The 22317-nt window shown below is 32.3% G+C and overlaps 1 protein-coding gene across 1 annotated transcript in view; it reads right to left on the reverse strand.

The window, feature by feature from the left end:
* SLC25A40 (solute carrier family 25, member 40) overlaps positions 1–21575 on the reverse strand; it is a 25667-nt gene extending 4092 nt beyond the window's left edge. Inside the window, exons 1-8 of the mRNA XM_012643514.1 lie at positions 21462–21575; positions 17940–17999; positions 16490–16596; positions 12969–13036; positions 10999–11123; positions 10151–10324; positions 6914–7023; positions 4721–4802 (exon numbers count right to left, since the gene is read on the reverse strand). Of these exons, the coding sequence (XP_012498968.1) occupies positions 4721–4802; positions 6914–7023; positions 10151–10324; positions 10999–11123; positions 12969–13036; positions 16490–16596; positions 17940–17999; positions 21462–21558 (823 nt within the window). The 5' untranslated portion in view covers positions 21559–21575. The remainder of the gene's footprint in view (positions 1–4720; positions 4803–6913; positions 7024–10150; positions 10325–10998; positions 11124–12968; positions 13037–16489; positions 16597–17939; positions 18000–21461) is intronic.
* Positions 21576–22317: the final 742 nt, after the last annotated feature.

Below are 22317 nucleotides of genomic sequence, written 5' to 3' on the forward strand. Positions count from 1 at the left end.
TGTTTACCTAATTTACTATAAATTTTAATAGTTGGAGTCAACAAAAAGAAAAAAAACAGAAAAAGGATATAAGTTTAAAGGTGTATAGAACTGGATACAATCAAGGAAGACTATATAGAAGGCTGCTCTTGATAATGTTTGTTTCTTAAGCTAATGGCAGTATTCTTTATACTTTTTTCTGTCTTAGGAATCTTTCACAATGAAAAATTTTAAAAATGTGTAGAAACCTTCATGGGGTATCTAATGCCAAAGAAAAGTCCTGATAACCATTTTTGATTCAAATTTTATTGTACGCAATTAAAAAAAAATTTTTTTCTTAAAAGAGGTTGTGAGGAAAATAGCTCATTCTACCTAGTGGTATCCTATGTTATTACAACCATTCTGAATAGATATGCTAGTCTCGAAATAAATTAGACCAGTGCTGTTTCTTTCAAAGGCATATTTTAGCTAACAGTAACATCTCACTTATTTGCAACCACTCAAATATCTGGAAAAAAATTAAAAGCTAATTTTTTAAAACTTAGCAAAATTAGATGTCACAGAAGTTCAAACATAGAACCATGAATAAACAAACTTTTTATACAAAGTTTGCTTACCTTCATTTTATACATTGATTCTAAGCAGCTGGTTTTAGCCCACAGACTACTAGATGCGGTAAGTCTGTGGTCCCCAACCTCCAGGCTGCAGAGCTTCCCCCGCCATCCATGGAAAAATTGTCTTCCATGAAATCGGTCCCTGCTGCCAAAAAGGTTGGGGACTGCTGCAAAAAAAGTTCTAAGAAGCAGGCCAATTACCATGTAAACAATGTGACAGCTAATAGGAAGATTTCAAAATCTCGGTTTGAGACCAGCCAGATGACGGGCAAACGATTCTTATACTGCCCTCTCTAGCTTCTGAGAGCTGCTACTCTACAAAAATCAATGATTACATTGATGACAACCCTGAGCCACTAAGAAAGATTCAACTATGTACTATTAAGCAAGCCTGGGAGAAAAAGGGAAAGATTATAAAAAAATACCCTTTAAAAATGACTTTTTAGAATTTTGCCACTTAATGGAGTGGGACTCATTATCTCAACATTTCATTTATATAAAATATCAGAATCTCTATGAAGGCAGACTTATGATTTATTTAAGAGACTATACTATCAACATAAATAGTGCAAGCATGAGCATAATAACTATAGCAACATAACTCTCATTACAAGGTATTTATGAATGAAATTTAACTTTGTAAAGAAAGTTAATGACAAGAACCTTACACTGTAAGTTGGCAACTTTGTTTCATATTTAAATTATTTCATTTAAATTTTGGAGGAAACTGATGAAAGAAAGGAGATCAAGTAGCCAGGTATTGCTAATCTTGTGGCATCAAGCCCCAAACTCTCTGTTTTAATATTAAGGTGAAATTTAATGTGAAAGAGAATGACAAAGAGAGTTATTAACTTGAAGGTATGCCATGCTGAGCTCTTGTGGAACCTCAAAAGTATCTCCTGCCTAAATTTCCAATATTAAACAGCTATTCCTACAGGTAATAAGCAATTTCTTACATTGTAAAGAAATACTTTTATTATTAAATATTTCAAGTATAGAGAAAAGCATAGAAAATAAATGGCTTATTTACTGACCATCCAAATTTATTAAATTGTACCAACTGTATCTTTCAGATGCAATTGAAACCCCATATATATTCCTCCCCAATCTTATTCTTCCTCTCTCCTCCAAGGTAACCACTCTTTTGTCTTTTTTTATCTTCCTTATGGATTTGTTTAAATTTTTACATCAGAATCTATCTCTAAACAATGTATATTCTCTTGTTTGTCCTGGTTTTATACTTTATATAAATGATACCACACTGTACATTTATTCCTGCAATGTGCTTTTAAGATTATCTGTGTTGGTAAATGTAGCTATACATATGGTATTGTATTATATGGATTATCATGATTTCTTCACTTTCCTGCAAAAGGACATTTATTTAGGTGGTTTCTAACTTTTTGCTCTTATTAATAAGCTTGCAGCGAATATCCTTGTACATGTGCAAAAGTTTCTCTAGGGCTTTTATCTAGGAGTGTAATTGATAATTCAAAGGGCATTTCTTGATATTTCCAGATTCTTTTCCAAAACAGTTGTTCCAAATTTATACTGTTACCATGATGGCATGAAGTTTCCAGTGCCCCACATCATCCTCAACAATCTAATTTGTATAAAATGTCCTCTCACTTGTGTTCCTTATTATTACTAAGATTAAACATTTTTAATAAGTTTATTTGCCAAGCATAACCATTTTGTAATGATTCTCTTATTTCTGTTTTTAAACTATTATTCCAATTAATATTAATTTACCTTAATATTTAAATTAAAATATTTAAATATTTAATGTAATAAATAAGTTCAGAGAAAAAGAAGCTAAACCTCCAGAAAACAAGTAGATTTGGGTCAGGTTTAAAAAGCTGAAATCAACCGGAGATTAAATTTTTAAAAATTAAATGTAGGCTGGGTGCTGTGGCTCACACCTGTAATCCTAGCACTTTGGGAGGCCAAGGTGGGAGGACTGCTTGAGGCCAGGAGTTCAAGACCGGCCTGAGCAAGGGTGAGACCCCGTCTCTACAAAAAAATAGAAAATTTAGCTGGGCATGGTGGTGTGAGCCTGTAGTCCCAGCTACTGGGGAGGCTGAGGCAGGAAGATCAATAGCCCAGGAGTTTGAGGTTGCAGTGAGCTCTGATGATGCCACTGCACTCTAGCCCATGCAACAGAGCGAGACTTTGTCTTTAAAAAACAAAAAACTAAATATACGTTCTACACTTATAAATTAGGTACAGGAGCCAGCACTTACTATTAATACATCCTGAATGTGCTTCTGAATGCAGCCTCTCCTCCAATAGGTTATAAGCTCTTTAACGATTCAAATATTGTCTCATTTATCTGTATACACCAGCATAGTGTCTGACACACAGTAGGCACTCAATCAATAATTGACTAATGGACAAAGAATGGGAGAAGTGGTCTAAATGGGCTGATAAATCATTCTTACAAGCAACTGGCCATCACTGTATATGCAACACTTCATATTGCTTTTTTGCTTAGAGATAAAGAATTTGGTATAGCTGAGCTATGGAGTGGAGGAAGCCACTTCTAAACAGAGCTGAGTTACTTCTTTGGTGGGGATGAACAATGTACAATACAAACAATGAGAGTGAGTATGGGTTGTTTATCACTCAAATTAGAAGTGCAGTTTGCAGTAGAAATATATTTTGCCAAACCTTTAAACAACTGGTCCATAGCTGAAGCTGAGTAACAGGTAAAAGCGATCATGGAAAATTAAAACCCAACTCTTATTTAAGGTTTCTCCTTCTAAGTTTAAATGAAGAAACACTTGGGGGAAAAAACAGTGATAGGTAAGGTTGAAATCTAATAAAGAAGATAGTTGGCTTGCTGGTGCCAGTCTCCATGAAGATGTACATCACAATCACATAGGGATCATTTTCAAAATACACAGGCTAGAGCCCTACCTTAGATCCATTAAATGAGAGTCTATTCGGGGTGATGCTCAGCTTTAGATATACTGAATAAGCACCCCACGTGACTCCAAAGATTATGTACCAAGGTAAGTGGCTCTCAAACTTTAATGTCCATCAGGCGACTACCTTGTAGAGCTTCCCATCATTTCCCTCCTCACCACCATGACCACCACCACAATCACCTCAATGTCATAGTCATTAACCATTTATGATAAATTACACCAAAAAGAATATCCCTACTATATTAAATATTTCCCTTAACTGAGGAAATAGGAATTCTGATAGAAGGAAGGAAGAATGAAACAAAATAATTTTGAACTATCAAAGGAGGATAGATAGGACTTAAGCAGCTACAAGGCTCACAGCTACAACAGGGAAGTGGGAGAACTCTGATACAATAAAACTTTGATTACCTCCCAGGTTTTTGTTAGCTTCTAATATTAGAAGGGACTAGGTATTTGGTAGGTCAAAAAAACACGGTTGTCACCAATATCCATCAGATTCATTTACAGAGGTCTGTAATCAATGTTTCTTTCACCATTATAATACCTATTTTACTTTTTCTGCAAAATATTGTCATAGGTTAAAACAATTTATTTACATTATAATAGGCTTACTTAACACAATATTGCAACAGATAATTTCCCATGGGTTGGCTACACTTCCTAAAGAGAATAAATGATGACAGAAGTAAGATTACACCTTTGTTCTAGAAGAAATCACAACTTACTAAGAAGTAAAAATAGATGGAATAATAGGTAGGAAAAAAACACACCAAAAGAAAGGAAGCTAAAAAACAAACAAAATATGAAAAAATAAATATGCATATACTAACAGAAAATACATCAAAAGAATAAAGTTTCCCAGTAATTTCCTATCCTTTATCTTGATTTGTCCAGATTCATTTTCTTGGTATATCTAAAAGAATACTTACAAGGAGAATAAAAATGAAAATTAGAAATAGATGTGAAAACAAACCATAGGAAAAATTATCATTAAACAACTTAGCTTCTGAATGACAAAGATTATTTATCCTTCCTTATAGCATGTATGAGACTTAACTGATGGCAGTTAAGAAACATTAGACTTTAAAATTTCTTAAATTAAAATTTTTCCTTATTTTAGATATTCCTAACTTCATATCTGGAAGGAAAAACAAAAACTGCATCTTAAAAATGTTTTAAATTAATTAAACTTACTTTTATGACTTGCATAGGTCCAAAGTTGTGTCTGCTTTTGTGTTTTTACTACATCAAATGGTAAAGTTACAATGGCTGCAAACTATTAGAAAGTAAAATTAATTTAAATCAATCTTTTAATTTTTCCTAAAATATTTTTACATTCTTCTAATTAGCACATTATTTAATAAGTAAGGACATTAATGCAAATCATAACTAAATTACAGTTTAAAATAAAACCTTATACATTTAAACAAAACTTTTTTATTAAAGAAATTAGGTATATGGCATATGTATTTATCACAAAAGTTTCTCAGAAAAGTTCCCTTACATTCCTGAGGTCACACAGCTAACTAATGGCAGAGCTAGAATTCCAACTAGACCTCTGTGACTCCAATACCAGTATTCACAACTTCTGATACTCCTGTGTGTTCCACTGTTCCTTTATTTCACATGAAGGTATAATACATATGTCAAAGTAGAAATTCTCAAGTATCTAAGTAGGCATTTAAAATGTTCCAGCAAATATTTTAAAAATAGAATAAAAAATTAAATTTAAATAAAGAAAATGGATTTTGAACTTTTAGTTCTATATAACTTTTAAAAATATATTTATATGTTTATGTATGTATATATTAAATATAGTTACAATGATTAACAAATGACATTTTTTTCCTATGAATGATAAAAACTACACACAAATCACATTTTTAAAACCTTTTCTCAAAATGACTTAATGTCTTAAGGGAGGTTTTGTTGTTTTTTTTTTTTTTTTAAAGAGTAAATTCCTTTAATAATGTTCTTACAATATTTGATACAACAGCTAGCAAGGTAAAATTTGGTTTCTATTTTTTTGCTTCCCGACTTGTATTTGGCCAATAGGTTCATAAAATGCCCCTTAAAATAACTTATATTTTATTTCACTGCAACAATTTGTTGATTTAAGTTCTTGACAACATTTTCAAAGATCTCAGGTAAAATAAAATCAACTATTGTTTCTCCATCTCCATAATCTATCATATAGTAGCTACAGTGTTATACAGGCCTCTTTGATGCTTTCTAAAATGAGGTTGTTTAGGCTGTTCTGTTTCCGACAAAAAGCCTGGACACTGTCACATTCATGTGCTTTTTCTATTGCTGAGACAAATCTTTATTTGAAAACTGTCAAAGGCAGCAACATTTTCTAGATCTTTAAAAAAATCATTAAAGAAAATAAATTTTCTATGTTAAATAGAAATAGCAAAATTGAGAACTTTCCTTCATATTAAAAACTGGTACAACCTCCTGAAACCTTTATTCAACAATACCAATTGCTTCTATGACTCAATAGATTTATAATCCACTAGGATTAATCCTGACAGATCTTAAACCTGGGAATATTCATATCTAAGTTTTGAAATCAATTGCAGTGGATTCCTCAGCCTAGGTTTTCTGATCTATTATTCCAATATTTTTCTGCGGGTCTCTATCACTTCACTCTACCCCCCTCACTCTTGTTTTTATGTGGTTCCAATATGTTAGTGTCTCACTGTAACTTACCAAAAATTCACTTTCAAAGTATGTGGGTGTAAGAAAACTATTTATGGCCAAGGTCACAGTGATATCAATCCGCATAAATTCCACTACATGACTATATGACTTTCCATCATATGGAGGGTTGGAATAAGATGAACTCTCTACTACCCAAAACGGTCATTTCAGATTCCTCCCTTCTGATTGTAATTTTTGTTCAATTTCTTTTCAAAAGTACTTAGTGGGCCAAAATGTTTCCAAAGAAAAGAAATTAGCAGCAGAGGATGAAACTGCTTTTATTCAATTATACATTTGGGAGGACATTCCATGAATTACTACCTAATCAGATCTACTAGCATTTATTGAACTAATGTATTGTAAATATTCTGTAAATATTTAAAAAAGCACTATTTAAAGTATTATCATAGTTGTAATGATCTAACAAATCCAAAAATTTCTCAGAAAAATATAATGTATTTGTAATGTGAAAACATAAACACAAAGTATATTTAACTATCTTAATGGCTAATAATTTCCTTAAAATCGTATGGTAAGGATGGTAAATACTTAGAAAAATTTTAAAGCAGTGCAGCCCAAAAATGCTATCTCAATATAAATGAAATGCTACACAATATTCTGTTCCATTTTAGTAAGACAATTATCATTTTTCTGGAATATTAGTAACAAAAAAAATAAACTTACAGAACCAGACAATGCCCCTGAAGTAAAGTTGATCATAAATGTCGGTTCATATAAGCCAGATTTCTCACAAAACCACTTCTTTAAAATTTCATAGTTATACCAGTACATTGCTATAACAACAGAGAATGAAATGAACACATATTTAGAAATAAAATGTGGACTTTAAAGATTTAGGAGCTTATATATTACAGAAATAGAAAAATCCTAACCTTGACACACCTTCCTTTCTGCTTAGAAACCCACTAGGTGGAATTTCTTTTAAAAAGGAGTGAAATTCTCAGTAATATTCTAGCAGTCTCATAAACAAACAAAAAAAGCATCAGTAAAGTGGGCTGTAATTCAAAAATCTGATAAGGACAGTAGGATAAAGGAAAAAAGTAAAGGCCAATCTATTAACGAACACTGGTATAAAATTCCTAAAAAATTAAAATGGTAATAAGCAAAGGGAAGCCATAGGTACTTCCTAAAAGACTGTACACTATGACTAAGGTGGGTTACCCCAGAAATGAAAAGGTATTTAATATAATAAAAATTTTAAATGTCATATACCATGTTAATAAAACCATAGAATCATCTAATGATGACGAAAAAGCATTTCATAAAATTCAACACTCTTATTTAAAGCGAACAGATTTCTTGGAAACCTAGAGATAAAAGGAGACTTCTTTAACTTGATAAAGAACATGCATCAAAAATCATTAATGGTGAAACAAAAGAATTATTTCCTTTTAAATGAGGAAAATGATAGGGATGCTAACTATTGTAACTAATATTCAAAACTGTATTCAGCAGCAAGACACGAAGAAAAGCTACGATGGTTAAAAATGGTGACACAAAACAGTTATAATTTACATATATTATTGTATACATACAAAACCAAAAAGACAAAATTAGAACAGAATTTTAAAAGGTAGCTGGATATAAGCTAATAGACAAAAATCAACTGCAACTGCACCAGCTACAAAGATTTAGAACACATATATTTTTTTTTTAAAATAGAACTTTTAAAATAGCTACCAAAAGTTGAGTGTGGGGTATACTTATAAATAAATCTTTGGAAAAAAGATGAATATAATCTTTATGAAGAATATTTTAAGTCTCTACTAAAATACTTTAAAGAAGATTATTAATATAAAGATATGACATTCCTAAGGAAGAAAAATAAGGTGACATCAAGGTTTTTCATAAAGCACTAGAGTAGTAATTCAGTGTGGTACTGACACGAAGTTAGACAAATTAACCAGTGAAACAGATCCAGGAATACATGAAAATGTGATATAACAGAGGTGATACCGCAGCCCCCTGGAGCAACTATGGTTATTCAATAAATGATGCTGGGACAACTAGCTATCTGTGTGGGGAAAATGAAATTGAATACTTATTTCAGTCCATAACTCCAAATCAATTATGAATAAATGAATAGACAGTGAAATAGAGCCCAAACTTAATAATCAAAGAAATGCAGTTTGAGTGAGTTACCATTTTAAATTACTATACATACAAAAATTAAGAACTTAGACAATGAAAGAGTTGATAAGGGTGTAAAGCCGCAGGAAATCTCATATATTGCTGGTAATGTATAGATCCAGACAATCACTTTAGAAAGGAGTTTGATATCACCTAGTAAATTAGAAATGTATTTATTTTTATGAACCAACAATTCTAATACTGGAGGGACATTCACAGGTGCACCAAGAGAATGTTTTCCATAGCAGCATTGTTTACTTGTTTACTCATATAAACAAGCAAAATGAAAAGTTTATATTAATATCTGTTTATATAAAAAGAATATATAAAAACGAATGAATCTTAGAAAAATTTTTGAGTTACAGAATTTTTAAAAATAGGTAAAACTAAATGATATATTGTTTAGCAATAATAAACACATGGGAAAGCTATTTTTTTTTTTTTTTAAAATCGAAGGAGGCTGCGTGCGATGGCTCACGCCTTCCCTCAGTGCTTTGGGGGCTAAGGCGGGAAGATCACTTGAGGCCAGGAGTTCAACACCAGCCTGGGCAACATAGCAAAACCCCATCACTACAAAAAATGAAAAAATAAGCTGAGTGGTGGCATGCACCTGTCCAGTAGTCTAGCTGACATGTAATGATCATTTGAGCCCAGGAGTTCCAGGTTATAGTGAGCTATGATTGTGCCACTGCACTCCAGCCTGGGCAACAAAGCAAGCAAGACCCTGTCTCAAAACAAAAACAAAAACAGATGAAACAGATGAATGATAAAAATTCAGTATAGTAGTTACCGCTGGGGATGTGACAGTGAAAGAGCATACATGTGGTTTCATGATTAAAAAAAAAGTACAATGTTTTAGCACATATATTGAGTTGGTAAGTTCACAGGTGTTAATTTTATTAGTATACTTCATAACCTATATCTGTTATTTTTGTGCACTATTCTACAATAAAAAAGTAAAAAGTAAAGAAAACATAATTGCCAGAGAAAATTATGATTAACTATATACTGTATGTTTCTAAACAGCATAAATGAACATAAAAGGTTGGCAATTTTATAAAAGTACAATGGAAAGGGAAAGATGCATAGAGACGTGGATGAGAAAGCACAAAAAAAGGATTAAGAAAAGGAAAAAAAATAAACAGGAACATTAATACAAGGGTTCTCAATAAGTATTTCTTTCAGGTCTTAAATGGAAATTTCTATGATCCACAAGAGAAATACCACTGAAGCATACACATTCTGCAAATTATTGTTAAATTTTCACTTTTCATGGTTTTCTCTCTTTTTATAATTCAAAGATTAGGACAATCACCTACTTGATTTATAATATTCTTTTAAATGTTTATTTTTAATAATTGAAGAAGTAGGAGTCCATATAATTCAAAGGTGGTCTTAAATGGATTCTATAATATTTTGATTTGAAATAGTTTACTTACAATTATTTAGAATAATGTTAAATGACTTATTTAGAATAATGTTAGATAGTTTGCATTCTCTGAATATGAATACCCATCAATCAATGTTTAAAAGAAAATCAAACACATGGAAAAAAGAAAACTGGGTTTGAAGTATTAATAAAAACTATTCATTCAATAAAGGCTCATAAAGATCTGAGAACTCAACAACTCTTGAACTAGAAGTTTGTGTACACTACAGAAGATAACTTACACCTTTTAACTGTAAAGAGTTTAAAATCTAGTTAAATTAATATATGAATAATAACAAAGCTACCTAAAATTTAGTAGATACTAATAGGATAAATCCTACCTGAGAAAGGTACATCTCTTAGAACAGTAGGAGCCCAGCCCCTCCAAAGGGAAATCCAACCATCTTCAGACACTTTCTTGCTGACGAATTGATGCAGTTCCTTGTAAGAAAATTTCTTAGACTGCATCTTGGTTCTAATCAATTCTAATGGACTTATCACAGTAACTGCACCAACTAATACAAATAAGCAAATAAAAGAAAACAAAAACAAAATCATGAACTATGCAGGCACAGATGCAAAAATTCTAAAATGTCTGAAAACCTTAAAATCAAATATCTAATGATGTCAACATATTTGCACAGATTTTTTTCCCTTGATAATGGTATTTCTTAAAAGTCTATTTTCATATATCTTAGTTTTTCCGGTTTCAACTCTTTCAAGAGCAGTTCCAGAAATGTTATAATCAATTAGAACTATTACAAAAACTCATTCCAGTTACCGCCCCAATAAACCTCATTCCTATTCACCAAGAAAAACATTCTTTTGCATAGAAGCAAATTTACTTCTGACAAAACTCTAAATCCTAAAATCTATAAGGAAAATGATTCAGGACTTTGGCCTGAACCATGTATGATCTCAAATGACACTTTGGAAGTCCAGGTGAATCATTCTAAAAACTCTATCCAAGATTTGACCAAGATAGGCTGATCCCATCTCCCTCTGATGGCAATCACCATACCATGTGACTTCTGGAGTATAGATATTAACATATTAGGACATATAGTAAACTATAATGCAAAATATATCTTACCAATACTACATACATCATACAAATTCTCTGTGAATGTGAGAATTTAAACAGAAGCTCTAAACTAAATCAAAATGAAAATAAAGATTTATTACTTACTTCTGGCTACAATTCCAGCAACAATTGGTATGCGGGTTTCATTTTCTCCTAATTTAGATCTCAGAAGAGCAGTTAATTGATCATAGCAAGTAAAATAAATAACTGTGGCAGGAACTGCCATCACTCTGGTTAGAAACACACACAAAAAAATATTTGTTCAAAATTATCAAAAGGTCTCAAACATATGCAAATTAAATTCAAATATAAGTTTAAAAAACCTTATATTTTATATAAGTTAAAAACCACAACAAATCAGCCTATGAGATCAATTTTTCTTGTATTTTAAAATTAATTAGTGCTTAACTTAGTAGGCAATAAAAAGATACAAAATAGGCATCCCTCCTCCAAAGTTTACATTCTGGTTGTGAAAATAGTTACAGTATATAACAGTAAATAAAATCTATATAACCAAACTTAGATCACATAAAAATCACATGCTCAGGTCATAAATAGGAAAAGATAAAGTAGGACACTTCTCCATCTCCTGGACTTGTCCTGTTTCTGGTCTCCCAGATCTTTCCTAATTACATTTACCACAACATGAGAATCACTTAAATAAAAAGTACATAAGCAACTGTAAAACACTGTTGAACTGTGTGGCCCTATGGCCCACATAGTACACCTGCTTATAACTGGAAATAAATTACAAATAACATCACCAGAGTTATATACACTAGTTTTCAGGGAATTCTAACAACATATTCTTTTAAAGGAAATTATCAAAAGGGGAATTATTAATTAAATTAAAAGTTGCAGGCACTGTCATGTCATAAATATTAATGCAATAAGAAAGTAGTCTGTTTATGGCCTAACTATAGGACATTCAAAGACCATTGCTTAGAATGCCTAATGTTCTATATAATGAAGTTTGATGCTGAGCAGGACTGACTGGTAGTCTTGGACCTGACACTAATTTTATAACCGTAGGCATTGTTTAAAATATTTGCCTCAAAATTGATGAATTTCCTCCAATTGCCTATTTTATACCTTTTTATTGCCTACTACAAAAAGGATAAAAGAAATTCTTATTAATAAATGAGGCTGAGAAAACCAAGGTATTATAAGATATTAATATTTAGGACTTTTACATATGACCTTTACAGTTTATCATATTAATTCATAAAATCACTAGTAATAGAGAATTAAAATTATCTGGAGAAGGGAAAGTATACATATTACAATATATCTTACTATTTTAGTAAAACAAAAAGTCAAATAAACATCAAATATTTAATCTATGAAAATGAAAAAATTTACTGTATGCTTGTGCAGCAAAGACTTAACACAGCTGGCTTGGTTGCTCAACTCTTCTGTATCACCAGAAGGGCCTGTTTGTGTGCCTGACCTTTGGACAACTCATGGGAATTTAGCTCTTGGAATGTTCCCTACGATAAGGTTTTTTTGTATGTGTGAAGCACCAAACCAATTGCTCTAGGTTGATTTGTTCCAACAATGTGATTTACGGTAAATATCTGCTCTCCTATGGGATCTGAAGTTTTGCTAATCACAGCTGGTCTCAAAGACAGAATGTACCTATATGAACAATGCCCAATAAAAGTCCTACACTTGGAAACTCCTTTGAGTTTCAAAGCATTTCCCATGGCAGAAACACTTTGCACACTCTGCAGTTCATTGCCAGCAGAATAAAGCAGGTCCTATGTGACACCATGAGGGGAAAATTTTGGAAACCTGTATCTGGTCAACCCCAGGTGTGTGTTTTTACCTTACCATTGGGCTTTGTATCTTTTTGCTATAATAAACCATTTCTATGAGTATAACCTCTTTAGGTCTTGTGAGTCCTTCCATCACATTGTCAAATGGTGGGTGGTTGTGAGACTCACAAAGCAATGCTTCAGAAAATGAAGGAGTTCTATTATTAAAAATGCAAGACTTTGTCAAACCATGCTGATACCAGATAAAACAAAATGAAAATCATCTTTTAATAGGAGAAATATTAAATTTCAACTTACAGGGTAGGAGGAAGACCACTCCATAGGGATTTAATGCCCTCATTTCGAACAATTTTTAAAAAGGCATCCTAAAATTGTAATTTAAAAAGTAATCAAAATATATCCCTAAACCTGACACACAAAAATTTACAGTGATAACTGATTGGTAATTTTATTCTTTCAAGCATTTATTTCTAAAAAATGAGCTTCTTGGATTTATGTATGTCCATTCTTTTAAAAAAGGGAATTTTAACACAAGTAAAATGACACATTTCTTGGTTAATACTAACTTCTTACAGAATAAAGTCTTTATTACTTAGCTCTGGATTGTTCTACTTAGGGCTCAGAAACAAAACTTTTGAAACACTATTATAAAAAAGGAAGTAGAGCAATGGCAGAGAATTGGTTAGATAAACTTTCCTGATCAACTATGAAATCAGAGAAAATATTATTAAAGCCCACTATCTGAAATCTCTAGAAAGGAACCAAAAGCAACTGAAGTCTTCTATTAATAGACAAACTCTTACAATTTAATAATAAAAAGACAAAAAAATTAAAAATTGACAAAAGATTGAATAGATACTTCTCCAAAGACATACAAATAGCCAATAAGCACAGGAAAAAATGTTCAATATCACTGATAATTATAGAAATGCAAAGCAAAACCACAATGAGATATCACTTCATACCCATTAGATAAGGTAACAATAATAAATACTGGTGAGACTGTGGAGAAACTGGAACCTTTACATATTGCTGGTGGGAATGTAAAATGGTGTAGCCACTTTGGTAAACAATCTGGCAATTTCTCAAAAGATTAAACATAGTTACTATATGACCTAGTAATTCAAACTCCAGGTATATATTCAAGAGAAATTAAAACACATGTTCACACAAAATTATATCCAAGAGAAATTAAAACACATATTCACACAGAAGTTTGAACGTTCACAGCAGCATGAATTATTCCAAAACGTAGAAATAACCCAGATGTCTATCAACTGATGAATGGATAAATAAAATATGATATATTTATATAATGGAATATTACTTGGCAATAAAAAAACTGATACATGCTACAATATGGATGAATCTTAAAACAATGTGCTAAATAAAAGAAGCCAATCACAAAGGACTGCATATTTTCCCAGGAAAGGGGAACCTCAGTTAGACAGAAAACTTTTAGACAACAACCACTCCACTCTAACCAAATACCAAAGAAAAACCCATGGCACCACCCAGACGCATACCAGCAAAGGCCAAGTAGGTAGTCTAGACTGCTACCCTTGTAAGGCTGTAATGAGGCACTATAATACCTTTGTTGGGGTAGTATCACAGAAGGTCAGTAGAGAACCAAGACTTTTATCCCTATCAGGTCAGCAATTAGTCTCCCCCACTACTCCCTGTGAGGGTGGTGTTAGAGGAGCAGCAGTGAAGAGTCAGGACTTTTGACATCACTCAACAGTAAGGAAGCCACCCCACTACACAGTCAGTGAAAACCATGTGCAGAGCCAGAACTCTCATCCCTGCTCCTCAGTAAAAGAGGTCTTCCCTCACACTGTGTCAATGGAGGCTGAGTGGGAAATCTGCACTTCTAGCTCTATCCAGCAGTAACAAGGAGGCATCCCTCTTCCTCTATGGTAGCAGTGTCAGAAAAAGCCAGTTAAAATAGAATGTTTAAGTGAGATTAAGAAGTTCATGAAAGAATCCTCAAAATATCTGGGGTTCAACTGAAAATCACTCATTCTAAGAATCAGAAAATGTCAAACTGAATGAAGATAGAAAACAAATAGATGCCAATGCTGAGATAAAAGAGATGATAGAATTATCTGACAAAGATTTTAAAGCAGCCAATGTAAAAATCATTGAATAATCATTTAGAAGCATGCTTGAAAGAAGTGAAAAATTAGAAAGCCCCAGCCTCATAAGAAATATATACAAAAAAACACTGCAGATCAAAATGGAATTCTAAAAATTGTTCAAATAACACAGAAGGCAGGAAAAATAAAACAGAAGTAGAAAATAGAACTAAGAGAAAATAAAAAACAAAATGGTAGGCTTAAGCCCTAACATATCCATTACTGCATTAATATAGTAAATCTAAGTATATCAATTAAAAGATGAAAACTGACAGACTGGATTTAAAACATGACTCAATTATATGCTGGGCAAAAATTTGCAAACCACACATTCAACAAAGGAATAGTATCTGGAAACTCAACAGCAAAAATTCAGAACAATTTAATTAGAAAATGGTTAAAGAAGTCCAGGCATGATGGCTCATGCCTGTAATCCTAGCACTTTGAGAGGCCAAGGTAGGAGGATGGCTTGAGCCTAGAAGTGTGAGGCTGCAGTGAGCTACAATGACGCCACTGAGCTCTAGCCCAGGCAACAGAGCGAGACCCTGTCTCAAAAAAAAAAAAGCAAAAACAAAAACCAAAAAAATACTGGTCAAAAGACATGAACAGCCAATTCACTGAAGAGGATATACTGATAGCAAATAAGCACATGAAAAGATGTTCAACATCATTAGCCACCAGGAAATACAAATTAAAACCACGAGATATCTCTACACATCATAATTGTTACAATAAAAACAATGACACCACTAAATGTTAGTAAAGATGTGGAGAAATTGAGTCACTCATATTTTGCTAATGGGAATGTAAAATGGTAGAGCCAGTCTAGAAAATAGGTTGGTAGTTTCTTAAGCTCCTAAACATGCAACTATCATGTGACTCAGCAACTGTACTCCTAAGGCATTTTTATCAGAGGAATGAAGACTTACTTTCACACAAAAAAAACTGCAAGTGAATGTTTGTAGCAGCTTCATTAGTAATAAGCAAAAACTGCAAAGAATTCTAAAAACAAACTGTGGTACAACCATAACATGAAATAATCCATACCATGACCAATAAAAAAAGAACAAATGATTGATTCATGCAACAACCTGGATAAATCACCAGATAATTATGCTAAGTAAAGAATGACAACCCCAAAAGGCTACGTATGTTTAGATTCCATTCACATAACATTTTTTAAATGACAAAATTATAAAAATGGAGAACAGATCAGTAGTTACCAAGGGTTAAGGAGTAGGTGACAGCACAAGGGAAGTGGGTATGGCTCTACAAGGAAAACGGAAGGATCCTTGTGGTAATGGAATTATTCTTAATTTTAATTGTATCAGTGTCAATATCCTGGTTGTGGCATTGTATTAGTTTTGTAAGATGTTACCACTGGGGGAAATAGGGAAAAGCCTCCATGAATCTGTGTATTTTTCTTAAAATTACATGTGATCAATCTACAATTATCTCAAAATAAAAAAGTTTAGATTAAAAAAAGTTACTCCCCCTTTTTTACATGAAAAGCATGAACCAATGAAAAGAAAGTTAACAAAAGGTTAAAAAGCAAAATAGTACTTTTCTTTTCCTGCTTTAATATGATTTTTTACTCTATTGCAATTAGAAAATCTTTCATATATAAGATTAAATATAAAAATAGAAAATATACTGAGATTCTAAGTAATATAATCTTCTTACCAATGTTCCTTGGAAATTTCCTGGCTTCTTATACCATACTTTGTTGGCTTCCTCTTCACAGACACATAGATGATCCATGAGTCCATTACTATATACAAAACATTTTCCTAACAAAGAAGATTCCAATAGCCAATAATTAATTCACAAAACTGTATTATTTTTACAGATGAACAAACTGAAATTGGGGACTAAAAAATATGAAAAGAGAAATAACCACGAAACAGATAAATAACTATTTCTACTTTTTAGGATAAAATATACATAATTTGCTTCATGCTATGGCAATGGACTCTAAACTCACAGTTGTGAAAAGTAATGGAATAAATTAGTACATATTATGTTTTCAAAACTGTAGAAAGAAGAAAACGTACAAAGGAGTAAATTCTTTCAGGTTATCTGAGAGACTGAAGAAGGAAGAGAAAGGAAGAAAATCTGGAAAAGAGAATATGGGTGCATGTCTTCTCTATTTGTGCAGAAGAAAACTTTGTGGTCTGGAAGGGAAATTCAGACAAAAATAGATTATGAAAAGAAAAGTTCTTATGAATATAAATAATGCTATGTTTTGTCTCTTTCTCTGTATTTGTACTACTCATTCTAGCCATCTGTCAGCTCCCACCTAATTTAGTACAAGTTCCTCTAATAAACTCTTTCCTATTTATTGGCCTCATTCTTGCTGCCAAAAATTGTCATGTCTGTTTGATAGTATTTAATGCTGTGAGTTTCATAATACGTATGTGTCTGAGTGTCTCCTTCTGCTTTTAAGGCTTTCTTTAATGTGTACCTCTTTAGTCTCTTCCTACAATCCATCTATCCTTTCATTCGTCTGTTGTTCATTCCATTTCAATGCTATGCATTTAATAAGGTGGCATTTATATCTGAGCCAATTTTCTAATAGTCTAAACAGTCTATTTCTTACTATGTAAATATGTTTGAAATGCCATTATCTTTATAAAGCTGTAAAAGACTGACCCAGGAATGGCTATTTTTTCCCCTCTTATAAAAATATATAATTACTTTTCTCAAATTCCACATAAACTACTATTTAGTAATTAACCAAGCCACCTGATAAAATAATAAATTTCCAATCACTGTATTCAAGCAACAGTTCGATGATTATCATGAATGCTCTAGGACAGGCACAGCTCTTGGGCAAAGAAGTAAGCTAGAGTCTAAGGTCCCTAACAAGTATAATTTTGTTCTTACCTATGAGACATACATCCAAATATATAATCATCCTCTCTTTTAATTAGTAGGTCCATAAAACTGTTATATATATGTTTTTCTGTCTATACTTCATCATGTACAACTAAATATAGAAAAAAATGTTTCTGCATGAGGACAAAGAGGCAACAATTTTAATAAATTAACAAAATGAATGATGCTCAAACAAAAATGAATGCAGTGACATTTAAAAATCTAACAACATTTTCAAGATAACTAGTGTACATACCTTTGGGGAATGGGTTGTTTTGGGCTTGGAGTCGAATTTTAACAACATCCAGAGGTGTCACTATGAATATACATAAGTATCAATTAGCAAGTGATACCTATAAACTGTACAGACATTTGCCGAAGAACACAAAATGCATCTATTCATATTTTTCCTCATAGCTATATAATGGTTATAAAATTGTCTATGTTAAAGTAGTCTTGAATATAACATTCTAATTTTTTTGCCCTTGAATTTGCTTTAAAGAGGATCAGTGAAAGACATACTATAATTACTTCTCTCAAGGGTATGAAATTGTCATTTATAATATTTTTATAAATACAATTCCATTAGTATTAAAACTAAAACTACTAATATTTATAAGAAAATTGTTCTCTAAGGTAAGGTAAGGAGTAAAAAGTTCCAAAAGTCTATTTAAATATTTGAGAATAACTTTGTATTACAAGTAATTGATAATCAAAATGTTATTAGCTTCACTAATCTGATAAATCTACATGTATCAAATAGGAGCTACAGGTAGTAAAAATTTGAGTAAGCTGGCCATAAATCATCTTTAGCACCAGGTTGTGTTATTCCATTTGGAAACAGCATAGTGAAGGAAAGTGGTTTTAATATGCATGCTATATCTTATCCTAGTAGTAGAAAATGCCAAATAATGGTTCTAAGAAAACTTTTGCTTATCTGAGAATGAGGACAGTCACATTAGACGAACTCTAAGGCCTTTTCCACCCTAAATTCTGACCAGAAAATACTACATCATAAGTACTTTGTTCTAATCATTTATCTTATTTAAATAAACTAGCCAACCTAACGTATCTCAAAATTACGAAAGCCATATATGACAAACCCACAGACAACATCATACTGAATGGGGAATAGTTGAAAGCATTCCCACTCAGAACTGGAACAAGACAAGGGTGTCCACTATCACCACTTCTATTCAACATAATGCTGGAAGTCCTAGCCAGAGCAATCAGGCAAGAGAAAGAAAGAAAGGGTATCCACATCCAGAAAGAGGGGTATTACTTTTCACTGACAATATGACCTTGTATCTAGAAAACCCCAAAGACTCCCCAAGAGACTCCTGGAATTGATAAATAAATTCAGGAAAGTCTCGGGTTACAAAATCAATGTACACAAATCAGTAGCATTTCTATATATTATACCAGTAACAGTCAAGATGAAAGTCAAAGACTCAATGTCATTCACAATAGCTACAAAGAAAACAAAATACCTAGGAATATACTTAACCAAGGAGGTGAAAGATCTCTACAAGGAGAACTACAAAACACTTGAGGAAAGAAATCACAGATGACACAAACAAATGGAAAAACATATTCTCATGGATAGGGAAAATCAACATTGTTAAAATGACCATACTACCCAAAGTGATTTACAGATTCAATGCAATCCCTATGAAAATGCCAACATATTTCACAGATCTAGAAAAAATAATTCTACGCTTAGTTTGGAACTAGAAAAGAGCCTGAATAGCCAAAGCAATCTTAGCAAAAAGAACAAATCTGGAGGCATCACATTACCAGACTTCAAATATACTCTAAGGCTATATTAATCAAAACAGCATGGTACTGGCACAAAAAACTGATATAGACCAATGGAACAGAACAGAGAACCCAGATATAAAACCATCTACCTACAGCAAATTGATCCTTGACAAAGACGACAACAACATAACACTGGGGAAAAGAAGCCCTATTCAATAAATGGTGCTGGGAAAATTGGATAGACATATGCAGAAGAATGAATTAAGACCCTTATCTCTCACCACTCAGAAAAATTAATTCAAGATGGATAAAAGACTTAATGTAAGGCATGAAACCATAAAAATTCTGGAAGAAAATGTAGGAAAAACTTTTCTAGATATCAGCATAGGCAAAGAATTTATGACTAAGACCCCAACGGCAATTACAGCAACAACAAAAATAAATAAATGGGACTTAATTAAATTAAAAAGCTTCTGCACAGCTAAGGAAATAATCAACAGAGAAAACAGATAACCTACAGAATGTGAGAAAATATTCACAAACTATACATCCAATAAAGGCTAATAACCAGAATCTACGAAGAACTCAAACTAATCAGCCAGAAAAAAACAAGCCTATTAAAAAGTGGGCAAAAGACATGAACAGCAGCTTTTCAGAAAAAGGATAGACAAATGGCCAACAAACATGCAAAAAATGCTAAACATCACTAATCATCAGAGAAATGCAAATTAAAACGACAATGAGATATCACCTTACCCATGTTTGAATGGCTTTTATTAAAAAGTCCAAAAACAAGATGCTAGTGTGGATGCAGAGAGAAAGAAATGCTTATACACTGTTGGTGGGAATGCAAATTAGTACAACCTCTATGGAAAACAGTGTGGAGATGTCTCAAAGAACTAACAGTAGACCTACCATTCAATCTACCAATTCCACTACTGGGTATCTTTCCAAAGAAAAGAAGTCATTTTATCAAAAAGACACCTGCACTCAAATATTTACTGCAGCACAATTCACAACTGCAAAGACGTGGAATCAACCCAAGTGCCCATCAATTCATGAGTGGATTAACAAAATGTGGTATATGTATACCATGGAGTACTTACTACTCAGTCATAAAAAAAGTGAATGTCTTTTGCAGCAATTTGGATGGAACTAGAGAGGATTATACTAAGTGAAGTATCTAAAGAATGGAAAAACAAACACCATATGTACTCTCTAATAAATTGGAACTAAGAGATGGGCACACATGTTCAAAGAGGGAAGTAAAAGTCACTGGAAATCAAGCAGGGGGGAGAGAGGTGGAGGAGAGGGGCAAAAAGCTACCCAAGGGGTACAATGAACACTATTCGGGTGATGTGCACACTAATAGATCTGACTCAAGCATAACAAAAGCTATCCATGTAACAAAAATATTTGTACCACCTTAATACTTTGAAAAAAAATGAATTTTCTTTAAAAAAGGAAAACGTAAATAAATCAGCCAACTTAAAATCATTAAAATGTTAAACATCATCTATGTCATTTGGCTATGTGTATAAGAAAATGACTATAAGAAAGAAAAATGTGATCCAGAGCAATTTAAAAAATTTGCTGTTAATGCATAGAATATCTGTATTTGTTGCTACCATAAATTGCTCAAATTCTGTATCATTAATTTTTTTCATCATCTTGCTTTCTATTATAAAAAGGGAAAATAGTTTAATGATGATAAGGATCTCAAAGAACTCCCAGTCTAAGTCCATAATTTTACAGATGAAAAAATGAAGTTCAGAGAAATGTTAGGTATTATCCCTAAGTATTTTCACCCTGAGAATGGCAAAGCAAGGACTAAAATTGAAGTCTCTTGAATCTCTGTCCAAAGTTTTCTTTTCATATCATGATGATGAAGGAATATTAGCAATCATTAAGGATAAATGGTAATATTATCATTTCATTATTTCACCAATAGTAAAACTGAAACGGAATCACTGATTCATTCAAAGTTATATAATCTATGCTAGCAACATAATTTTACCCATTAGTGACGTCAGTATAGCTCCAGTACAGGAGGCAAGCATTTGTTGAAGAGGTGTCACTTTGATAATCTGTAGTCCCTCTGTTTCAGGATCCATATTTTTAACCAATTGAAGAAAAATCTGTTAAAGAAAAGCAAAATATAAAATTACAACATGCCCTCTGATCTTCCAAAAATGGTTAACATACTTCAGCTAAGCTGTGTGAGCAGGTGTGATGCTGGTAGAAACAGAGGTAGAAACAGATTCTGACCATGTAACAGAATGAAAGCAGTTGACCAAGTCACAGAATCTATGAATTTAGCCTCATAAACACTACTGAGAAATCATCTTCAATCTAGGACAGAGTATCATCGAATATAGCACTATTTTTATTGCATACCTGAAGTTGTCGCATAGGTATAAAATGAAATAAAAGCACATAACCTTAATAAGAGGTATTATAAAAATTTGATGAGAAAAGCAACATATACTCTTTTAACAAATACAAAAAAGTATAAAAATCACTTATGAATTCACTATTAAAAAATAATCACTAGCAACATAGGGGTGTCATCTTTCCAAATATCTACGTACATATACATATATCTGTGTATATATGCACACAGATTACATCTAACTAATAAATACTGTATGTTAATCAAACACGTATGCACGTATGCACATTCATGCACTGTGTATTTCCTTTTTGGAAAATCAAAAACAGGTTAATACTGCTCATGCTTCTTTAGCAGACTGCTTTAACACTTAAAAATATATTACAGTATGTCAATAAATATGTATTTACATCATATTAATGCTTGCACAGTATTTAATTATATTTATTTAATTGGTCTCATATTGTTAGATACTAGGTTG

Source organism: Propithecus coquereli, unplaced genomic scaffold (assembly GCF_000956105.1).
Source record: "Propithecus coquereli isolate 6110/MARCELLA unplaced genomic scaffold, Pcoq_1.0 Scaffold199, whole genome shotgun sequence".
Taxonomy (NCBI): Eukaryota; Metazoa; Chordata; class Mammalia; order Primates; family Indriidae; genus Propithecus; species Propithecus coquereli.